Source organism: Sebastes umbrosus, chromosome 15 (genome assembly GCF_015220745.1).
Source record: "Sebastes umbrosus isolate fSebUmb1 chromosome 15, fSebUmb1.pri, whole genome shotgun sequence".
Taxonomy (NCBI): Eukaryota; Metazoa; Chordata; class Actinopteri; order Perciformes; family Sebastidae; genus Sebastes; species Sebastes umbrosus.
This window is the reverse complement of record NC_051283.1, coordinates 13,797,488-13,814,686: the sequence shown is the minus strand read 5'-3', so window position 1 is coordinate 13,814,686 and position 17,199 is coordinate 13,797,488. Positions and strand designations below refer to the sequence as shown.

At 39.8% G+C, this 17,199-nt stretch overlaps 1 protein-coding gene across 1 annotated transcript in view; it reads left to right on the top strand.

Annotated features, from left to right (window-relative positions):
* Positions 1 to 12,206, top strand: part of col8a2 (collagen, type VIII, alpha 2) — a 53,451-nt gene extending 41,245 nt beyond the window's left edge. The window contains exons 2-3 of the mRNA XM_037795956.1: positions 1,769 to 1,960; positions 8,077 to 12,206. Of these exons, the coding sequence (XP_037651884.1) occupies positions 1,798 to 1,960; positions 8,077 to 9,980 (2,067 nt within the window). The 5' untranslated portion in view covers positions 1,769 to 1,797 and the 3' untranslated portion in view covers positions 9,981 to 12,206. The remainder of the gene's footprint in view (positions 1 to 1,768; positions 1,961 to 8,076) is intronic.
* Positions 12,207 to 17,199: the final 4,993 nt, after the last annotated feature.

Below are 17,199 nucleotides of genomic sequence, written 5' to 3'. Positions count from 1 at the left end.
GTAAAAATGCGAAACGCTCTTTCTAGAGCCAGTGTTTGGTTTGAGCAACATGGCGGACTCCACGAAGAGGACCCGCTCCCTATGTAGATAGGAGGGGTCATTCTAAGCTAATGAAAACACAACGATTCTTTGTTTCAGGTGATTAAACACTAATGAACACATAGTTAATAATATTATGTTCCATTCCTGCTAATAGATCCCCCAAAATGTTGCACACTGTTCCTTTAAGTCAGAAAATTCCTGGCAGGTTAATGTAGAGAAACTTGCAGCTACGCACCATTTTCTCTCATCCTCAAGCAATTTCCATGCCTGAAATAAGCGTGACATTTTTTGGCATTCAAAACAGGAGCAGGCTGAACCTGAGATTACATTTTTCATCCCACATCATCACAAAATATCTCCTGACAGTCATCAGTCCAAAGACAGCTGACGAAAACAGCTCAGGGGAGAGAGTTGGAGTGGAAATTTAATGCCATTTTCACACATCATTTCACCAGCTAAAGCCGGTCCTGGACACCTACAGTTGCTCACTTATGATACGCAAACACATCAACCATCCTCCGGTGGTTTCCTGTACGCACCTGACCACGGTTGTGAAAATATTTGGCAGAGGGAGATGTGGTCATTTCTTCCTGAAGTAAATTAAAATCAACATATCGGCCTGCCACAGGTTCTGAGGGCCATCTAGGCCAAATATTAACCCAACCAAAATACTTACATACCGCAGACAGTGTAGCAGCTGAGAGTAGCCACACACATCAGCAATATGCTTACCAGTTCTATTTGTACGTGTTTGCACCTCTTGTTTGGACATGGAAAATGTTTGGCACCAGTCTGGTTGAACTTGTCCTTTCTGAGTACTGGAGATAGTGTCTGTCTTTAATGTATAGCTGCACATAAAGTGATGTATGCTTTAGGAGATGTTAGCCAACTGTTTGCCCACTTATATTTAGGCATTTGTATCCTCTGCTTTACCTACTTCTTTAGTTTCAACATTTTTTATTGATGCATGCGTAATGCAGAAAGGATGCCACAATCAAAAGAGGAGAAGTACACAACATCAAGGGATTTTAAAAATAAAATAAGTAAGTAAATAAATAAATAATAAATATAAATGAAATTATATAAATCTAAATAAAATAAAATATACAAAATAAATACCTTCAAATAAATAAATTTAAATAAATTTTAGAAAACTGATTAATAAAGGGAAATGCTTTCCCTACTTCTAAGCAAGAAACATGTTTCCTTGGCTTCCTTTGGCCAACATTTCTGTGGATAGCTTAACTAGGACATACTATGCTTGACAGAAAACTAATAAAACTAAAAACTAATCTTCTCAGCAAAAGAGATTTAATATCAGTGCACTACTCCAAATTGCTTGTAGTAGAGTGGTTCACTAATTTCAGCTCATAAACAGTAAATGCATGTTTCACAAGGGTAGATTACTGTTTTTCAAATTATGTGTTTTTCCACAAATGTTTGGTGTTGTGCGGTGTCTAGTACATTAGGCTGAGATGCACTCAAGCATAATGGAAAGATTTACACCCATATGGTTCCTTAATTCAGTAGAACTGTGGGTGTAAATCCCACCTCTGCTTTATCCCATCATCCTCTTGTGCAGGTCATAGTTTTCAAAAAGTAAAAGAAATATTACACTGATATTTCTCCTTGAATACTTGTAACCTCCAAGATAAAAAAATATACATCATATTTTTGAGCATATTAACAAATATTGTCCTCTTTCCTCTTCTGTTTTTTCCTCCAGTTCTTTGTGTGTGACACCTGAAGCCGGGGATGCTGTTGACCATGCTGTTGGCTCCCGTCTGTGTGCTACTGATGCTGGGGGCGCGTGCTCTCGCTGGAGGTTACCCCCCCATGCCCCACATGAAGTACTTGCAGCCCATGATGAAGGGGCCTATTGGACCCCCATTCAGAGAAGGCAAGGGACATTATGTTGGTGAGTAATCCCTATACACTGTATATGTGTCTCTTTTACGTTTATGTCTCACTCTCAGTGGGCGACCTCTGCTTCTGAGAAGTAAAGCCAATGAAGGAGTGCCTTAAACTTGCATTCTTTCTAATAGCCAGCAGGGGGCGACTCCTCTGGTTGCAAAAAGAAGTCTGATTGTTTAGATGTCTATAAGAAAATGACCCTACTTCTCACTTGATTTATTACCTCAGTAAACATTGTAAACATGAGTTTATGGTCTCAATCGCTAGTTTCAAGTCTTCTTCAATACAGCATGATGTTCGTTTAGTAAATTATGGTCCCATTTAGAGTCAAATAGACCATAAGACAGGGGATGCTTTTGGGCATGGCTACCTTGTGATTGACAGGTCGCTACCACGGCGTTGTCCGGTCTGGGAGTTGTCCGTAACGCTTCTGCAACGGCCCACTGGGTCATTTTGAACTGATTCAGTATGATTTAATTATATTATTGAGATACACTCCTCAGTAAGGCCATTTTTAATATAAGAAACTGCAAATTAGCAACATAGAAGACTCTTTGACAAGTCTCTGTGTCTCCAATATTAATTCAAGCATACACAAATATCCAAACTATACTAAAGTCTTGATGTTTCAAAGTAAATAGTTCCTCACTCAAAGTTATTTTCAGCAAACAGTGTTCCTCCTTTACAGTATCTAATAGGGGTGGGAATCACCAGAGTCCAACGATACGATATTATCACAATACTTAAGTCAGGATACGATCTTAATACTATTTTAAACATTTAGCATGTAAGCATGATGTGTATAATATGCACAAGTCCAAAACTACACAGTAAAGAACAGCGACAATAAACTTCTAAGGAACAAAAGAAGTCTCCAACATCACAGTCAAAGATGTGACTGATGCAGAGACCCTCCCAGGACAGACTTGTGCACTAAAGCCACTGGTTTAGTGTCTCTCTCCAGGCAGTTAAAGGGCTCACTGACTGAAGTGTGTGTCTCCTCGCCCGGCGGGTCCAGCAGTACTTGGCAGCTCCTCAGTTGGGGCCTAATGGAGGCCTGATTGCCCACTGTTTGCTGAGCTCCACTGGGCCAGTTGTTCCTCCTGCCATCTGGATGCGGTTACCCCACTGTTTATCACATATTCTTCAGAGGAGAGAGTGTGAAGGAAATAAAAATAGATTATATAAAAGGCTCAGGCAAGGGGAACTGGGACAGGGAGGGGGGGTGATACTCATCCTGAAAAAATGTGCATGCTGTCATTGCCATCATTATCAAATTTGACTCTAACTACAAATACAAGTTCTGGATCATATACGACATGCCTTGTGTTAACAGAGGCCCCTTCTTCAAAGCAAATGAGGGGCACATTTTCATTTCAGTGCCGTAATGTGATGTTGGACACAGACAGACTCCAGAAGTTGGATTCAGTGGAAATTCAGTGTTGAAATGTTGCATTTAAATCCCCTCACAGAAACATCAAAGATTTGCTAAAAGAAGTTATGCTTTCTATAAATGGGATTTCAGAGTGTGGTAGAAACAAGAATTAGATTTGGAGGAGTGAGACTAATGCTCCATGTGGCTCACATGAATACAATGCCTCTACTGCCACTCAGTGGTCACATGTCCACATTGCATCACCATTGGAAGAACATAATAATAATAAAAACTTTATTTATATAGCACCTTTCGAAACAGGGTTACAAAGTACTTTGCAAATAATAAAAAAAAAACAAGAAACACATTAAACAAAGCTACGAAAATAAAATAAATAAATAAATGTATCAATTTATCAGTTATTAATCATCCATATACTACCACTTCCAACATAATAACTGACCCGTCCCACCGTTGACACCATCTGTTTGACCCACTGCCCTCATGCAGACGTTTCAGACTGTCTGCCTACAATAATGCACTACAATACGTCTTTACAGCGTTACATTATGTTTTCACATTTCAACTGCACCGTTTGTATATACGTAGAACTACAGATATCTACATTCCAACTGCACCTTAGTTTATTTCCTTGTACATATTTATTCCTGTATTTATTTATTACTTGTATATAGAGCCAATACGAATCAGCAACAGCAGCAATATTTTACTGCTTTTATAGGTCAAGCAAATACATATTTTCTATTTATAATATATATATATTTTTTTACTCCTCTTTATTTGTACTAATGTCAAATAGATGTTCATGCACAGTCAGGATTGCTATTTAATTACGTTGTACTCTGTGCAATGACAATAAATAAAGGAATTCTATTCTAATCTATTCTACTATAATTATCATACGATCTACTGTATCAGATGTAGTATTAGAATTTGCAAATACAGCCAACTACACAGAAATGTAGACATTTTTTCCCATGATGTTATACAGAATATACAGTATGTAAGGGATAATGTACAGCGAGCCGGTCATTGTTGTGAAATAAACCCCAACGGGATGATGCCGACGCAAAGCGGAGGGGTCTTGCATCGCCCTGAAGGGCTGCACATTATCCGGCTTATTACATGGCTATTTACTTAAGAAATCAATAATTTGACACAAAAGCGGTCCGCTAGAGTCCGACATCAGAACTGCGCCCATAGCAACGGTCTGTTATACATAGCAACGGTCCGTTATACATAGCAACGGTCTGTTATACATGGCAACATGCCAACATACATGGCATAGTACTAAACAAATCAAACAACAACAAAATGTCACAACTTATTTATATATATATATATGTATATTGAGTTTAATAACATGAAGAGTCATTTCTGTAGGTCAGCTATAATCAGTAATAATAGATGTTCAGGTAAAAAGAAAGATAAAAAGACTATATAATTAACAAACTTGTCAAATGTTTCAATGCAAGATATTTAATGTAGAAAAAGGCTACCAGTCATGTATATATCTTTTCTTGTGCATTCACATGATCTGTAGGTTGTGTATCAATCTTAGTTGGACAGGAGTACTGCCCTCAAGCTTGCCTGGGTACTCCTGGCAGGTTTGCTCTTACAAGAGCAGAGTTCAATAAGTGTCTCGACTCTGTCACTTCAAATGTATTTGAAAGCACAACCTTAGTCTTTGACTCCTGGAGAGCATCGCAACAAGTAATGAAGGAGCCATTATATCCTCTCAAGTGTGAAGCACCTTATTTCCTCTCTCTGGGTGATATATTGAGGAGGTCTACAGTGGAGCTAAACAAACAAAGCTGAGGCTATAATGCTCATTACACACCTTAACACAATGTTTTGGCTAGCACCCTCGCTGATATAGACAATCCTCAAGTCTAGATATCATATAAATTATTCTATTTATTTTGTGAGCACACCTGAGATCTCACTACTGTACAAAACCTGTACAGTGTGGTAAATAGGTCAAAGCTTAACCTGGAAGTCAGACAGTAAGCATAATCTTTTACAATGCAATGATTGGGTGTTAACTTTTATACGTATTCAAATGCAATACTTACTTATTAAAGTTTAAATGTTAGCATAAACGATAATGTTCACAACCACAAAAAGAAAACCGTCAAGGTTAAAATTGGCATTTTGGTTTAAAAGAACAATATGTAATATCAATTTAGAGTCGATCTTGCGGTTTTGGATGTATATTTCTGTCACTTAAAGTTAGTTGAAGTCAGTTTTGCACCCATCCATTGAAAGGCCTCTGTGTAATGGTCTTTAATGTATTTATATTTAAACCACTGCAGAAGTTGTAATGATTTTTGAGGACATATGATATCACTTTATATATACAATGTGTGTGTGTCTTCTTGAACTTTCCAGAATATTTCTCCTCAAACTACTTGATGCATTGCAGGCCTATCGCATGTATGCTGAACATAGGAACCTCCACTAAGTACATGACCAGTGGGCATCATTGAGCTTATTTAATAATAATAATAGTAATAATCATACATAAGATTTATATAGCGTTTTTCAAAGTTCTCAAAGACGCTTTATATACTGTAGAATAAAATAAAGAATAAAAAAACAAGCATAAACTCTTTAATACAGACAGAAAAAGATAAGAATAAAATTAAAGAAAATATTTTTAATATAATGGTGTTGACCAGGAAATAAAAAGGGGAAGGCAAGTCTGAAGAGGTTGGCATCAGCAGACCTGTGGCATCGGGAGGCGGCTGCTGGTGTTAGATTTCTAATACTGATTTTAAAAAGGCTGCATTCTCAATAAGTGCCAGCAGGGGGAAGTAGTGGTCTATGGTTACATTAGGGGATGTAATGGGAATCCCAACTTGAATTCCCTTGCATGCTTGTTAAAAGGAAGGGGAAAGATTGCTGTTTAGCTGCAGGTGTATTGACAGATCCCAGGTTTTAGAGGCCATGTGTCACACAAAGCTTTCTTTGGATGTGGTTAAAACATGAGGGGAAATTATTCAGCCTACAAAATAAATAAACTGGCTTAGATTGTCTTCACAACTGCATCTTTGCTTTCAGTATAGGGTAGGCTGGCTGAAGCAGAGGCTGATTCTTTGATACATTGCAAGTTTATTTGACAGAGATCCAAAACAGACATTTTAAAATATGGATACTTGTCATTTGTGCTTTCTTATGAAAAGAATACAACTTGAGCTGCCCTCTGGCCATCTGACCTACAGTACAGGCGAGGTTGTTGCTGAGCTGAGGAAGTGGAACAGCAAACCAGCTGACATTTTGTGATTGGACTGTTCTGCAGATGAAGCTTGTGTTTCTGCTCTGCGTGGCCTGTTCTGCTTCACACTGCTCGGAAAAGAATAATGAGACAGTTTATGACATGTGGCATACTTCTTCAGTCTAGTTTCCTCTTTGCTACACAATCAAACAATTTGCATTTTACAGACGCTCTCAAGTCAGTCAGCTGGAAAACAGAGAAGTGAATTCCTGTCAAACTGTACTATTATATAACAACGGCTGAACTGTTTTATATATGGATTCCGATCAGTCTGAGCTGGGATAGGCTTTAGCCCTTCATGATACTGAATAAGCAGTTAAAGGACCAGTTGCGTAACATTTCGGGGAATATATTTTGCAGAAATGGAATATAATATTCATAACTATATTTTCATTAGTGTATAATCACTTGAAGCTTAAAATCATTGTGTTTTTGTTAGCTTAGAATGGGACCTTCATATCTACACAGGGAGCAGGTCCTCTTCCAAACGGAGTCTGCAATGTTGCTCCGCCATGTTTCTACAATAGCACAGCCAAACACTGGCTCTAGAGAGAGCCTTTTGCGTTTTTACGGTACTTGAAGGCCGCCGTAGTTCTCCGACACGCTTGTGAAACTGTGGTAACATGAGCTGCAGAGTGCAAAACCGTGGTACCGCCAGCCGCCGTCTGACATCTGTTGCTCCTAAAGTAGTGTAAGGAGGGTGAGCGGAGGGGTACTCAGTTGGTTGCAATCTGCAACCACACCACTAGATGCCACCAAATCCTACACACTGCACCTTTAAAAAGAATTAATGACCAAAATAGTCAGAAAGATTACCATGTCTTCGATGGATGGAAAAGGTCATCAGATCACAAAAAGATATTAAAGTGATCAGAGGACTCTCTCCAATAGACTAGATCCCCTCTGACGTTATGTGACAGATCTTGTAACTACTAGGGCTGGGCTGGGCGATAGGGCCAAAATCCTCTATCACGATATAGGCCCTTCATATCTCGATAACGATACATATCACAATATATAGCATGTTTGCTGGTAATTCAATAAATAAATAGTCTATATGAAATACACAACAGTAATAAATATAGGTCTAGCCTATGTTGCGATAGAAAGGATGATGATATACATCGTCATATTGCCCAGTCCTAGTAGCTACTTAATTCATGATTAATTCCTTCTGCACTGCATTGTTGCATGTCCTTGACAGTGGACATGTACTCAGACAACCCCAGTTGTATTTTTATATCTTCTGTCTTTAGTGCCGCTGCTACATTTAGTCTCTATATTGACTATAAACTTCAGTGGCTTATCAAATTTTCTGTGGGATGCAGTGTAAGTAGGAATTGTATCCTCTAGTTTTTTTAATGCTGTATATCTTTGACCTTCAGCAATTTGAAAGATTTGTTTTTATTTTGCTCAAAACTAACAACACAACCTTTTCTTTTTCTAGATATGCCACCCATGATGGAAGTGAAGGGGGAACCAGGCCCCCAAGGGAAACCTGGACCAAGAGGCCCCTCTGGGCCAGGAGGACTTCCAGGAAAACCTGGACTGGGCAAGCCGGGTCTCAATGGCCAGCAAGGCCCTCAGGGGCCTCCTGGATTTCCAGGAATCGGTAAGCCTGGACTTCCAGGTCTCCCAGGAAAGATTGGACTAAAGGGGATGCCAGGGCTTAACGGCGAGGTTGGCCCTCGTGGTGAACCAGGTTCCAGAGGTTCTTCAGGGCAGCCCGGCCTCCCTGGCCCAGCTGGCCTGTCTCTGAATGGGAAACCAGGACTTCCAGGCATCAGAGGCCCCTCTGGGTCTCGGGGTGAACCGGGATTAAAGGGTCTTTCTGGCCCACCAGGTGAACGTGGAATTAGGGGCGAGAATGGAAACGGGAAGCCAGGGCCTACAGGTATAAGGGGTCCTCCTGGGCTGAAAGGCGGTTCAGGCCCACCTGGACTTCCAGGTATAGGCAAACCGGGACTAAAAGGTTTGCCTGGACTGCCTGGTCTTAAAGGTGATCAAGGACTCTCAGGGGAAAGAGGAGAATCAGGAGAGGATGGGGCTCCAGGTCTACAAGGTCTGCCGGGGCCAGTTGGGTTAGGTAAGCCTGGGCTAGATGGACTGCCTGGAGGACCAGGTTCACTAGGTCCTAAAGGTGAGCCAGGGCAAAGGGGTTCTCCTGGATTTCCTGGGGCTCCTGGCTATGGAAAACCTGGTCTGAGTGGGCCAAAAGGAGATAAGGGCTATGGTGGGTTGCCTGGTCTCCCAGGGGACAAAGGAGAGCCAGGAATGGTGGGCCCAATTGGGGAATCAGGTCTTGATGGACAATCAGGACCACCAGGACTTCAAGGCCCAATGGGACTACCTGGAAAACATGGGATGCCTGGACAGAAGGGAGAGCTGGGGCCCCAGGGCCCTCCAGGACTGCCTGGCCTCAGAGGCGACCAAGGCCCCAGTGGATCATTTGGAAAACCTGGCATCCCTGGCGAGAAAGGCATCCCTGGGCCTAACGGTCCTATTGGAAAACCTGGACCCAAAGGTGAGGCAGGGTTTATTGGCCTACCTGGCAATCCAGGGCTAACAGGTGCTTCAGGGCCTAAAGGGGAGACAGGGTTTATAGGGACCCCAGGCCCCAGGGGCCAGTCAGGCATTCCTGGTCTACAGGGGCCCATGGGTCCCATGGGGCCACAGGGTGTCCCTGGCCTGAAGGGTGAAGCCGGATTTCCAGGGATTCCAGGACTGGGTAAGTTGGGAGAGAAGGGAACTATAGGTCCCCAGGGTCCTCCAGGGAAACCAGGCCCTTCTGGGCTTAATGGTAACCCCGGCGCTCCTGGTCTTCCCGGTCCCCCCGGTCCTCCAGGAAATGGCCAAACAGTTGTTGCAGGGCCAACAGATTCACAGCTGGAAGGGGATGAAGTACCAGGGGACAGGAAAGGGCCTGCATACAGTCAAGTCCCACTCTCCGCCTCGGTGGCTCCGGCCTTCACAGCCATCCTCACCACACCGTTCCCCCCCTCCGCCATGCCAATCAAATTTGACAGGACCCTGTACAACGGGCAAAACGCCTACAGCACTGCTACCGGCATGTTCACCGCTCCTTTATCCGGTGTCTACTACTTTGCGTACCACATGCATGTAAAGGGAACTAGTCTGTGGGTGGCACTGTACAAGAACAATGTGCCGGCCACTTACACCTATGACGAATACAAGAAGGGCTACATGGACCAGGCGTCCGGTAGTGCTGTCCTAGAGCTGAAGGAGGGTGACCAGGTATGGGTCCAGATGCCCTCGGATCAGGCGAATGGCCTCTATTCTACCGAGTACATCCACTCCTCCTTCTCAGGATTCCTGCTCTGTCCCACATAACCCTCTCCTTTCATTCATGTTCCTGTATTGGCACCCTCAGAGCAGCCCTAAACCGAAAATACCTGCAGCCATAACAGAAACACAAAACCCACAGGATTCTCAATAGTATTGCCATCATCTTTATCCGTCTCAGCAACATCAGTGAAAGAAAAAAACTTTGTGAATGAAATATGGAAAGTTTTAACAGGCAGGGGAAGGAATTTCATACTGTGCTCTTTGTGTCCTTCAAATGTGTGTTTTTGGGTTGTATTTTATGTTGGTGTTTTTTAGCTTATATTATTTTAATTATTATATTGTCATAATTTTATTGTTATTATTTGGTCCTTGTCATAATTGTTGTCGTTGTTTATCGGATTCAGACTATTAAGTGCCTTACTTTGTAATGTGCTAGTAACAGACCTTCCCATGTGACTGCACATCCTGCCCACATGCTCTGACATCACCAGACCCTGGGGGGTGATTGGCTCCTCTGGCTGCAGTCACGTCCCCCCTTGTGTTCTTATTTAAACCGCGAATGGCATTACTGACATAAAGAGCAACTATACAACATAGACAATATAGACAAACAATAGCGAAACAAGGCATTTTGTGCTGTAACACCATTACTTTTCACGTTTCTTTTGTTTTGGTACGCTAAACAATTGAAATTATTAATGGGATCTTTGTTTTTAAGAGTGAGATATATATATATATTTTGACAATTAGTTGGCATCTGTAGGGTGCTCATTTCTCTGCTTCTTTCTGAATTTATTAGGCGACCATTTAATCTTTATCTTTCTTATAATTTATTAAACTGTCCAGAAACACAACCCAAGAAATACAATCCAAGAGTAACTATGACCTCACAGTATTAGAATTATTCAATTTAAATGGCCCTTTTTTTTTTTTATTTACTGTCAGGACAATGTTAATTAAGGATGTCAATTAAGTCAATGTTTACATGCCATAGAACAGATACTGAGAGCAACTGCAAATGGACAGTAAGGACACAACTCTAGCTGGATCAATGGCCCGTTTCCTTGTATCGATCCCATTTTTCCCATTTGCACTGCACCGTGTCGCAGGCCTCTCCTTCAAACACTCTGACCATGACATCACTGCTCTCTAATGGTTACTACCTATTAATAAATCAGTATCACATTAACAGTCCACGTGAGCGATCTGTACTGCCGTACTATGAAAGCCCCACTCTGACCACATGATGCTGTGACTGTTAAAGAAAAATAGGGATGACAAACAAAATACATCCACTTCTTCCTTCAATGCCAGTTTCTATGTGACTTGTTGCAATGCGCAAATGAGAGCAATTCTAATTCATTTGTGAATAAAAATAGTGTATTTTCCAAAGCATTGCATCTAAAATAGCACCATTATTGTTTAGCTTAAAGCAACATCCGTGGCTACAAGGACAAGATGTTTCAGAGCCGCATAATGTCAAAAGTATCCAGCCGGAAATGAGAATCAATCTGCATTTACTCCATGAATAAGTAAAGGGACTGACTGAGGCCCACAGGTTGTGAAATACAGGTTGTGTAACATTTAACAAGCCGCTGCCAGATTTCTGGGAGAGGTGGTGGGCCAGAGGTGAGAGTGGTGTATTTACTCATTTCTGTTGGATGAGGCATTAAAGATACATGCTGTGTGTGTGTGTGTGTGTGTTCTAGTAGGTGTACCCTTCTGCCTGTCGCTGTGTCAATATATGTGTGTGTATGTGTGTGGGTAGTTCACATTGTACCCTCTGGCATTCCGGTCATGAACACTTCAGCGAGTATAATAACAAACTTGAGTGAAGTTACAAAACCCTAAGAAGAGCTTACATTCCTGTTAATGTTCCACAAAGTGATCTGAGTTCAAAATCTTTCATCCTGCTTGGGGTTTTTGCTCACCCGGTAGAGTGTGCACCCCATGTAGGCTGAGTCCTTGGCAAAGGCAATAAAGGCCCTTAAATAAATAATAATAAAAGAAAAATTCACACACTTCAATGGTGTCTTTGCAAAGTAAGGGAACACATTATGAAATAGGTGAATGTAACGAGTAGATTATGGGACATGAAATTGACATAATGAGATAAGAAGACATTTACTAAACATAAATTACTAGTTAACTCTAAGGCTGACCCGAATGCTTCGAAGCTTCGACTGTTGCCATGGAAATAGACCTCCAAATCCGTATTCGAATGCTTTGTTTTTTTGTTTATATATATAAGTATATTATAATAATGTTTATTACACGGTTTTGTTGAATACTCGATTCTGATCGGTCAATCGCGGCGTTCTACAGTCTGTTATTTCTTAATAGCAGTGCAGCACATGGCCCTGTCGGGGTTTCTTTCCCAACAATGACCGGCTTGCTGCACATTATCCCTCACATAAATCCCAAAGTAGCCCATGAAATAAGGAATAATCCCATAACATTATTCATATTTAACATTCATTATTATTAGTTATTACACAGCATTGTTGAATACTCGATTCTGATTGGCCAATCACAGGCGTTCTATGGTCTGTTATTTCTTTATAGCGTTGCTATGGGTACAGTTCTGATGTCAGGCGGTCATTGGGGTTTGTTGTGTGTAGAGCGCTATCCCGGGTCACTGAAACAGTGGAAATGGAGACAGAGAGACAGAAGAACATGTCGAGAACCTTTGAATATTACTAAGCCGAAGCTTCGAAGCCCAAAAAATTGTATTTTCGGGACAGCCCTATAGTTAACTCTGAACACTTTTAACTATTTTGGTCCAATGAGAGGCATAATGGTGTGCGATAATTCTTACGTACCAAGTCGTGAACAAAAACGATATTCTGGTGAAGTGTACACGATCTTTTATCAACGGTTGCAGTTACAGAAGAGAGGAGAAAAGTGTAGCTTATATTACAGACTCCGTGCCTTTACTTATGCCGCCTATCATTACACTGAATTTAGGACTACCTTACACCGTGATGGAGGAATGTCAATGTACAGGAGGATTGTGCCAAATATTGAGCTTTGCAATCAGAATGAATGTATACTGTTTGACTGATTTACAATAGTTTGTGTAAATCATCTACCATGCTGTGTCACTATACATATACACTTGTGGAGAAGCAGTGCTAGGATAAGGCCTCATCAGTATTTTAAATCTATGTAATGCAAACAATGGACTTGCTCTTGCCCTTTTCCATCTCCTAACACGAACACATCTACAACTGCTATGTGAGTCTAAGACCGTCCGAGGCTCGTTATGTACTGTATGTTGCCTTTGTCGCCTTCTATTTTTGGACATATGAAATGGTGATGTGAGTTACTATAACTCTCTGTCCTTATGTTTTCATACACAACGTCACTTGCTTGCAGAGTTTTGCAAATTTATGCAAATCATTTAACAAGCAAGATCCATGTACCGTCTCGATCACAAATCGCTTTGAAGTGTTTTCTGTTTTTCTTTTTAAAAAAAAAAAAGTTTTTAAAAAAAAGCCTTGCTTCGGTTCTTAAGGGATATTTGTTTGTTTTAGTTTCAGTAAATACAAAAGGCCATTCCCATTTGCACATGAAATTAATGAAGATGTATTTATACATTTATGATAATTTAATAGGGATGCCAAAACCGACCACCGAAGCCTAGAACGTATAAATGGTATTTAACAGCATTGATGAGCATTTACAACATGTAGTTAGCATTCTAGAGTTGTTTGTGAAGGATTATTTGTTGACTTTTATTTTCTATTTGCGTATGTATCAACTTATAGGATTTTTTTTTGTCATACAAGGCTATTGCGTGCACTCTATGCAATAGAATTTGGGTATAAAATGCACTCTTTTTGATTGAAAATGTTTGTCTGCTTATACAAAATCTACAGTACTTGATTGTATTGATACCACATCAATAAAAACCTTCTTGTATATTGGTGTCACGCCCCCTCTTTCTGTTTACTGTATCTGCATTTAGACATTATAAAGAAGATATAAAGTCACTAGAACACATATTAAGTTTTATTAGTAGCGCATGAGCGGTTGTGGTAAGTTATTTTCATTTTTTCTATAACTAAAGATATCTACATGGCACATTTGATGGACAGATTTGTTGCAGGTAAAGGAATGAACACTAGAGGGAGATATACATTATAGTAAAAACAGCATTTCAGGCCTCCTCATTTGGGAGATCCTTGTCTGATCTCACAGGAAGCTCAAAGCATGTGGGAGAAGTTTCCCTTTTTCTGACAGATATCTCATTAAATTTAGGCAACAAACCTACTTGGTTAAGTTTAGGAACAGATTGTGGTTTGGCTTAAAATTAACCCTCTCTGGCAGAAAGCCCTGAAGGCAAACTTCTCCTATGTGCACGCTCAGCGCTGCAATGATGCTGGTCAGTTCAGATCACTTGGATAACAATTCTTGTGTGTTAGTCAGTTCATTGCAGATAATACAAAAAGAGTAAAGATAAAATAATATAGGCTTACATATAAACATATATAAATCAATCTTTGTCTCTATCTTTGCCTTAATTTGCCCTGTGTTTAGATGCCATCCCAAGAGAAAGCACGTTCAAACCAGCAAATCATCTTCAGGAACAGAAGCGTCTAACTTTATCGTTCTATGACACTGGTATCCTTCTAAAATATATGGTCTACACATAGATATATTTTTGTGAATATATAAAGACAGACATTTAGTTTTAGTTTTACAATAAATAAATGAATAAATATGATTATTAGGGTTGTCAAAATTAATTTTAACATCACTAATTTCTTAAACACAATTGATCTTTTGGAGGTTTTAGCGGGCTGAGTGAATATACTGGCATCATGTTATGATTTGAGCATATTTTGTATGCTAAATGCAGTACCTGTGAGGGTTTCTGGACAATGTTTGTCATTGTTTTGTGTTGTTAATTGATTTCCATTAATAAATATATATAGACATTTGCATAAAGCAAGTATATTTGCCCAATCCCATTTTGATAAGAGTATTAAATACTTAACAAATCTCCCTTTAACATTTTAAAAGGAAATTATCATCACATTTAATTCATGATGTCTAATTATCTTTTGATATGATGGTAGTTTAGATCTTTCTTCCTTTTTTGTTATTGTTTTTTTCTCTTTCTATAAGCCTGTTGCTTCTTGACTTCTCTTGACACATTTCATGTTTTTTTTTTCATTGACTGTATTTTTTGCAGTTTTAAATATGTGCAAATAAAAAAAAAAAAAAAAAAAAAGAAAGTACTGTAGACCCACCCCGATGTAGGCCTTTCTAATGGCCTATAATTTGCATACTTCAAGTAGCTATTAGAGCTACTTGTGATGTGATTGGATGAAGACAAAAAAGATAAAACTCTTGTTGCAAAACAAGAACTCACGAGCGCAGAGGCATAATAACTGTGCGCTTATTTTCTGGAACTGTCGTCACCATGGTGAGCTGTCATCGTGCACCCGGATTCTTCTTACGTCCCACTGACGTCAGACCGCCATGCTGCATTCAGGGGACTCCGGTAAACCCGTTCTTCTAAATATGAGTACTATGAGAATACGACTTTAAGGTGCATACACGTGCTCCCGAAGAGAGAGCTTCTTAACAGCTGTATTTATCTATTTGTTATAATGAATAAAGTAAGTGACACTGCTGCAACAGGGATGCAAAGAGAGAAGCGCAAAACAAATTTGATGCAAATGTAAAATGCAAAAGGTATGTCAAATGATACGTTTGTCTGTGCAATATATCCTTGATGCAATATACAACTACCTTTGTTTATATTTATTTATTACATCTACCCTACCTATTGTACAAGTGCAATTACCTCTGTTTACATTACATCTATTTTTATATTTTATACTTCTAGTGTAACACTTCTGTTTATATTTATTTATTAAATCTACTTTACCTGTTTTATTTGCTTTATACACTGTGTGTGTTTTACCTGTTATATGTTTTATCTGTCTCGTTTAGTCTTGTCAAGTGTTTGTTTTAAAGCACTGACCAGAAGTGGCAACTGTGAATCTCGTTGTATTTTATACAATGACAATAAAGCTTTCTATCCTATTCTATTCAAATGATTCCAGTTTTATGCTTCCCCTCCAAAGGAAATCAAAAAAAGATCCCACAACTGTTCTGTAATACACTATGCTTATTGCCTAAACATTTTAACACAAAACTCTGATGTAGAAATGTAGTTGATAACGTTTGTACACACTCGTGTGCCGTAGAAAGTGAAGTAATCCCCCAGTTGTTTCCCCACTGTGTTGACTCTCCATATCCTCCTGAGACCCAGCCCATTGACATGTGTCCTCTGTAGTGGACATTTTGTCCACATGCATATCCTCTTACTCTTTTGACCTACTCTATCAACCCCTGGTGTATTGTAAAGAAGACATCCTAGACTTTCCAGTGATATGGCATGTGTTTTCTTTTTTAATCAATTTGAATGTATTCTAGGTTTAATATCACTCTACACAGGGCTGTCCAAAGTGGGGCCTGCGGACCAAAGTGGCCCGCCATCAGGTTTGATTTGGCCCGCCAGATGTTAGCAAATTCTAACAATTTTTTTTTTATTAAAAGACCCAACCGACTTTACTGTCTTTTGGAGGCCGTACAAGGCTCGGATTTATGGTTAGAAGATAGTGGCATCATATGAAACTAGAAAACCTAAGGACTCCATTAGTACCAATCATGTCATATTAGCTTGTCAGGAAGGAGGCTAACACTCTAAAGTTGGGATAAATTTTGGTGGGGAAAAACTGGCATGGCCATTTGTCAAGGTGTCCCTTGACCTCTGACCTCCAGATATGTGACTGAAAATGGGTTCTATGGGTACCCACGAGTCTCCCCTTTACAGACATGCCCACTTTATAATAATCCTATGCAGTTTAGGGGAAAACATGCAGTTCTTTGAATGCAGTATACATGTGTTATTTTTGCCTATTCTAAAAATGGTGTATTTTAATATTTCTACATACTGTGGTCCCTAAACAGTCTTGGAAATGCATAAATGAGCCCAAATTGTATTCAGCAGGTGGGTTTTAAGGGGCTAACTATGTAAAACATATCCAATTAAAGTAACTTGGGATCCTAGTACCATTTTGCATCTTAATAATACAATACAATAAGTGTTTAATTTTGACCCGTGGCCCTCCAAGGGAAAAGTTTGGGCACCCTTGCTCTACAACCATAATCTGTTAATTTTTTTTTGTCTTTTCACACTGAAATAGTCCACTACAGTGGACAATAAAAATAAAGTTTAACAAGC